Genomic DNA, 7,358 nt, shown 5'->3' on the forward strand with positions numbered 1-7,358 from the left:
CAATTCTTCTTAATAATTTTGTACTATTTTGTATATATGTACGTATTCATGTGTGTAAGCATTACTCTGTGTGTGTGTGTGTGTGTCTGTGTCTGTGTGTCTGTGTCTGTGTCTGTATAGCACAGAGGTAGATTTGGATTTCTTCCTCAGCTGATCACTGTCTTCTACCCTAATGAAAACAGGGTCTTTCGTTGAGCCTGGAGCTCACTGAATTGCCTCCTCCTGTCTCTGCCTACCCAGGGCTTGTGTTAGAGTTGCATACCACCATGCTCAGCTTTTTCACATAGGTCCTGAGTATCAAACTCAGGTCCTCATGTTATTTCAGAATGTTTGGGAAAAGTTAGGCTATTCTTTCTGTTTAATAAGTTGAATTTATTGAAGACGAGGTGATTATTCAATTAATTTGCTTAAATCTTTGGAGTCGAGTCATATAATTTGTTATGGATAAAAATGAATGTATTATCAAATGAATGAAGAAATAACTGAAATAAAGGAAGCCCTAGCCTCACCTAATCTCTATTTCAGAGAATTCCTCTTAGGCATGGACATAACAGAAATGAAAGATTAGTTATTATAATGATTATTAAAGCAGGTAGCTTTAGTGTGACATCAAATTTGAAAGACAAATGGTAAACACAGAACTGATAAAGAGCTATTAAACAGTTCACTGGGACTGGAGCTAGGATGATGACCTAGTGGTTAAAGCTTTTACTACACATGTAAGAGTATCTAGTTTGGATCTCCAGAACCGTGTAAATAGTGTAGCAGGCTGCCTGTAATTCCTGTCTTTGGTAGGCAGAGAGGGATCCCCAGGGCAAGCTGACTAGCAAGACCCACTATGGTAGTAAGCTTTGGGTTTGAGTGAGAGATTCTGCCTCAAAGAATAGGGTAAAAGTGCCAGCTCTTCAGGTCGATTCCTGACGTCAGCCTTGGGTCTCCACACATACACATGTGCATGTGCACACTCACAAGTATACCCCCACACTTACAAACATGCATATACACATCTACACACACACACACATACATAAATACATGAAAGACAGAAAACCCACTTCAGTAGGTTAGAATGGGCTACTCATTGAATAAAAATAGCCAGCAGATATTGTTTTGTTCAGTTACATTAGAAGCTAAAAAAACAGTTTGATTATAATTTGACTACAAAACTTTGACCAAAATTTGAGGTTTAAAAAAAGTATGACTGTGGATGTAGATGTGAAATGATGATTTCTGTATTCCACAGCAGGAAATTCTCTTTGTAGGCAATTTGATAGTATGCAACAAGAGCTTTAAGAATTCTTTCCCAGAAATTCTAATTTAAAGGACTATTCTGAACAAGCCATCAGAAACTTGCAAAAGGATTACCACAAAGGTTTCTATGGGGCCTGGAGAAGTGACTCAGCAGTTAAGAGCACTGGCTGCTCTTGCATAGAACCCAGGTTCGGTCCCAACACCCTCTAGTTACTCCAGTTCTGGGGGTTCCGATGCCCCCTTCTCACCTCCACAGGCATTGTACAACATGGGTGCAGGCAATACACTCATAAACATAAAATAAAATTAACAAAAAATACTTTTAAAAGGGTTTCTGTTAGATTTTGTTTGTTTTTTGACCAGCCTGACTGCTTCGTTCTCATTTTGCTTTTGCTTTTCTATAATTTTCTACATTAAGTACATTAAGTAGATGATGACTTTTAAAGTAGTTCACTTGATATGAGTGTCTGCCATGTTGTTCTAAGGGTCACACAAAATAATTTAATTGCAGTGCAGTAGTTTGTCCCACATACCAAGTAAATTGATCATGAGCTTCCATACAAGTATGTCACTAAATCATTTTAATTCAAGACTTCAGCTAACCAGTGACAACTGATTAAGTGTACTCATAGCATCTTTGTGGTAACAATTGGCCTCCTAAGACAAGCAAAGTGTTGCTAGATTGTGCAGAGGCCAGATGAGCCTGTCCTTCAGCACAGGACGCCACCAACAGAATGTTCTCTTCATTCCTGTGTAGCTGTGCGCGGATTTCCCTACAAACTTGATAATTTCCCCCATTTTTTAATGAAAGAGTTTTCATATTTGTTTAATAAAAGGAAGGTAATATTTGTTTACTTTAAGAAGCAAGAAAGAACATATTGTGTATTTAAATGCAAAGTATTATGTTTTATGTTAAAAGGAGAAAAATCTGTATTAATAAGGATAGTCACAAATGTAGTAAGTTGTTTCCCTACAAGTGGATAGTTCATAAGAATAACTTTTAAAAGCTAGGTTAATAACTAACATTCTGTCTTTTTATTTCTGTGCCTATTTGTATGATCTATAGTTTAACACTAGTTTAAGAAAAAATGTTTTATTGAAGAATGCTTTTAAGTAAATTTGAAACTAACTTTGTAGTTGAAGTATGCAGGGGAAAATGTTGGATTTCTGATAAAATATGCTGAAAATTATATTGAAAACTTTACTTCCTGTCATGCTTGCTGAAGGCTCTGTTTTTTTTATTATCTGCTGTTCCTGTCTAGCTGACTTCAGCTCTTCCTAAATCTACAGACATCCCAATTTTGAGCCATTATATAATGAAAACATTGGATGTAATTTCTTAGGTCTACAGTTCTTAGTTGCCCTTAGTGCAGATCTTTATACTGTAGCTCATGATTATAATTTGCATAAATGATATTCATATTTATGCGTGCAGATCTTGAAGCAACTGACAGGTGCAAGGTTGTCTACCATGCCAATTTATTGTTTGTAATGGCATCTAAAAGAGAACTGCTCCCTGTATTTTAAAGAATACATACTCTGGTTGAATTGGAGTCAAATTATAAAAGCAGATAAAAGTCATTTAGTAATATTCCACTTTTATGCTTTTTTATATAACATGGACATTTTGGTGGCAGGGGCTGGTTGAGTAAGCATTTTATGGGTTGAGAATATAGTTTTGAGGCAGAGTGTTTGCTTTACATGCATGAGACCTTGGGTTCAATCTCAAACACTGGAGCAAAAAGGAAAAAAGCCTTTGACTCAGCTGGTGCTCTCCAGAAATGAGCTCTCCGTTCCCATTCAATTCTTGTTCTTGGGTTCCAGGGTATGCACGAGCTGCTAGCACCTATCATCTTCACCCTTCACTGTGACCACCAAGCTTTTCTACATGCTAGTGAGTCTGCGCAGCCCAGGCAAGTCTTCACGTGTGTGGGGGGGTGGGGGGGGTATTCCTTCCTATAACCCTTGCTCTCTTACTGTTTTCTTAAACTGCAAAATTTTTCTTGATACTAATACACTTCATAGTTCTAATGTCAGTTTAGCTGCGGGGCATTTAGAACCATAAATGTCTTTTAAAATCTTAGGTCTTTGTCAAATAAAGACATACAACTTTTAGATAAAAAAGAGGAAATGTGTGTTGCAGTTATAAAATATTGATGATGAAAAACCGCAGGGTACTATGCTCTTTTTTCACCAGTCGTTGAATGAGAACATTCTGAAACTTTCTTCTTACCACCTTTCCCTCAGCTTGGTTGATAAAGGAGCGGTCCTACTAAGGACTTCAATCAGTAAAATAAAATAGCTTTTAGTGTTTCTGAGGTACAGTCAGTTGTTCTTTCTTATAAATGACTTTTGTAACTGGACTCAAATAGGTAATTGTTAAAATTTAATTTTATAATTTAATATACCCATGAGGTAACCCAGAATATTTCAGGAATGGAGGCTTATAGGATTATAAGGCTTTGTCAAGAGTATTATAATCTCAGTGAGCTGAACACAGCAAAAACCTGCTGACAGTTGTCACGTGTCTGTATCTTTCATGATCACATATAAGCTGTTCATGTTGTTGAGCATATATGTTAAATTAGCTTTTGTCTTTTAGAATACAGATTAGTAGTTTCAAGATTTACTTTTCTGATTTTATTGACTCCATCAAATCTTGACATGAGTAACCCTCTTTTAACTGCTTTAACGTCAATTATTGTAAACTCTAATAATGAAATTACTTTGAGGATCATGTTTTCATGCCAGTTTTCTTTCTGCAGAGCCTTGCATGCAGAAGACACTTTACAGGAAATTAAAGGAGATTAAAAATTAAGTTCGGAATGAGCAGACTTTGTTAGCTCTTTCACTCTATTACAAAGGAAAAGCAGCACTGATATAGATTTATTAAAGGTGCTGTCAATGATTAATTGGTATTAAGAGTAAATAAAAATAGAAGCCATTAAAATAAACAAACTGTCTTGATATTGCATATTCAATCAATAACTGTATTTTCGTTTTGATTTCAATGGTAAGTGCTATGTCGTAAAGTAATAAATTATTCTAGATCAAATATGGTCAAGATATATATAGTCATCTTTTATATTTGTCACTTGGGAGTAATTAGATACTTACAGTTACTTTATTGTGACACAGACATGCAGATAATTTGGTTTTGATCTTAATAGAAAAAAAAGGATTTCAGTTGTTGAGTTGATCTTTGAAAAGACAAATTTTGTACATTATATGCAAGTTGACTATGAACATAGAATAAGGCAGACTACATCTACTTCAGTTATTACAGAATTACACATTTTGATTGCTTGTATTGCTCTTTTAAGTGAGGAAATGAAAACTCTCTTGAACCCTGAATATCTGGAGCATGATGCCTAGTAAGTACTAAGACAATTCTTTTGTTCTTTTTTATATCATCAATACTTTAAAGAAAATTAAAATTACATTATTTTATTTTTCTAATTTTAGTGCAATGTTCTCACAGCTTATGGAAACTGCTGAACCTTGGTTTTCTACTTTTGAGCATGACGGTCAGAAGGTAACTCTTACAGTACTCTTCAGTATTCTGGAATAAAAAACCAAATTCGGTATACAGCAACATATAGCAGAATAGTTACAGTCACCTTATTGCAATGTAAGACATAATCATTATTCCTATAACAAAATATGAAAATGCTTAGGGAATAATATTGAACCTGGGAATCTGTAATATATTCTAATAATATTGGCAGATAAATAAACACAATAAAAAGATGCCATATAAGTAAATGGAAACCTACCTTTATAGGTGCATATTATTCATACAATATTGCTAATTAGTTAAAAAAAAATTTAAAACTTGTTGTTTTGTTTTTTGAGACAGGATCTCACTATGTAATGCTAGCCGGCCTGGAAATCACTGTGTAGACCAAGCAGGCCTCAAACTCAGACAGACTCACCTGCCTCTGCCTTTATCATGCTGGGATTAAAAGCATGTGCCACCACTTCACTATTATATTTACTATGTTTATTGCTATCTTAGTGAGTTTTGTGAATGTACTGTTACTGAAGTACATTAATAAAAATCTGTATCAGATACTTTTATTTTTCTTAGTATGCTACTATTGATGTCACACATTTAGCAAATACCTTTGTCCTTACTTTCTTTTCCTTATTTAAAAATATTTTTCTTTTCTTTTTTTTGGTCCTTTTGAGACAGGGTCTCCCTTTAGCCCCAGCTGTCCTGGAACTCACTATGTAGACCAGGCTGGCCTTGAACTCACAGAGATCCACCTGCCTCTGCTTCCAGAGTGCTGGGATTAAAGGCATGTGCCACTACACCGAGCTAAAATATTTTTTGTGGAGTTAGTCACATAACATTCACCTTTTTAAAATGTATGCTGTTTTTAGTGTATTCACAAGGTTGTGCAGTTACTGGAGCTCTATCTGTGATGCAGTCGCTTAGGGAGAGCATTTGAATAGACATCAACTAATACAAGTTCTCTATGAAAATGGAGGCTTGAAGAAGCATCAGCAATCTGTCCCAGAAATAGGCTGAGAATCACAGACAGTGACCCTACAAACTCCAGTGGCACTGAGGTCAAAAGTGAGGACTGAAAGTCAGAGGCAGGTCAGACAATCTGGGAAAACTCTCTGATTTGAGGAGTACATGAGAATTTGATGTTTGCATTAAAGCATACATGGAAGTTAGCTAATTTCTCTACTGGCAGGAAACAGAACTTGAGTGAGGGCCCAACAGATTTTATCTTCCAAGTCAAGTATACTTGTGTTCTGGGGAGCTCTAAAATCTTTTTACTCTGCTATTTAAATTGACAAAAGGACAATAGAAAACATCGTTTCTAGAAATTATTTCCTTTGTTTCTTCCCCTTTTTATATAGTTTTGAGAACTTAAACAGTTCTCATTCAGTGTTTTTCATGCTTTCATTTTATGCCACAAGATAGAAACTTCCATCAAATCATTCCATTTATATACTGTGGCTGATCAAATAAACTCACCAGGAAATGATGTAAATGATGTAGCGGCCATCACCAAGGCTAGCTGAAATTATCTTATAAAAGTTAATGCCACAGGGGAAGCTGTTCATGGGAATACAGGTGAAAATATTTTCTAAGACGTATTTTGGTTGTTGCTTTATGAGCACAGTCATCACTGGGTCAGTATACAGGTCAACATTTTATGCATTTGTCATGACAAGTAGTTTGGCTTCTTTAAACTACCTTTAATGAATAAATTGAAGAATAATATCGATATGTTTCTTAATTTCCCACTGAAATAATACATGCTCTATTTTCCTTGTTTTTAGGGAAAAGAAACTCTGATGACTCCCATCCCCTTTGCTAGACCACAAGATTTAGGACCAACAATTGCCATTGTTACTAAAGTCAACCAGATCCAGGATCATCTGCTGAAGAAGCATGACATTGAACTCTACATGCATTTGAACCGACTAGAAATTGCACCACAGATATATGGGTTGTAAGTATTAAGGCTTCTGTTTTAACTATTCCAAATGGTGATTTCTGATTGTTAGAGCAAGAACTGTTGAAGCTCCATTGCATTTCTCTGCCAGGCTTACCCATTACTTTCACACATGGAGTCTGGTATAATAGTCCACCAACCCTGTGAATTGGGTGCTACCCCTTTGTTATAGATGAGGATGACAAATTTTATACCTATTAAACAATGAAGTTATAATTCAAACCTGGTCAGAACTGGTTATCTACATAAAGAAACATACAAAATCACTTTTGAAAATAAATTAGTTAAAACTTTGCATATGGTGAAACTGGGTTATTAAGGAAGTCTGAGATTCACAGATAAACACACATAAAGCAAGCCCTCAAACCCAAACAATCCTGTCAAATGCCTGTGTTCATTCTGTTCCTTCTTATGATCACTGTTCTGCCTTCAGAGGTGAATTTCTATCCATAAGATAGATGACCTTCTAGTGAGCATACTATATTGATTTTTTTTTTATGCCTTGTGCTTGTAAAATGTGGCCTCATGTACCTGTAATATGCTAGCTGAAGTCTATGAAGTCAGTCATTCCTGAGGGGAGTATGTCTCTCTCTCTCTCTCTCTCTCTCTCTCTCTCTCTCTCTCTCTCTC

General features: G+C 35.7%; 1 protein-coding gene across 8 annotated transcripts in view; it reads left to right on the forward strand.

Moving 5' to 3' along the window:
* Tbc1d5 (TBC1 domain family member 5) overlaps positions 1–7,358 on the forward strand; it is a 545,935-nt gene that overhangs the window by 315,611 nt on the left and 222,966 nt on the right. For all 8 annotated transcript variants that reach the window (XM_029554511.1, XM_017802415.2, XM_029554510.1 and 5 more), the window contains 4 exons: positions 3,076–3,164; positions 4,575–4,625; positions 4,717–4,786; positions 6,553–6,725. In XM_029554511.1, coding sequence (XP_029410371.1) covers positions 3,076–3,164; positions 4,575–4,625; positions 4,717–4,786; positions 6,553–6,725 — 383 coding nt within the window. The remainder of the gene's footprint in view (positions 1–3,075; positions 3,165–4,574; positions 4,626–4,716; positions 4,787–6,552; positions 6,726–7,358) is intronic.

Source organism: Nannospalax galili, unplaced genomic scaffold, assembly GCF_000622305.1.
Source record: "Nannospalax galili isolate Female #2095 unplaced genomic scaffold, S.galili_v1.0 scaffold364, whole genome shotgun sequence".
Lineage (NCBI taxonomy): Eukaryota > Metazoa > Chordata > Mammalia > Rodentia > Spalacidae > Nannospalax > Nannospalax galili.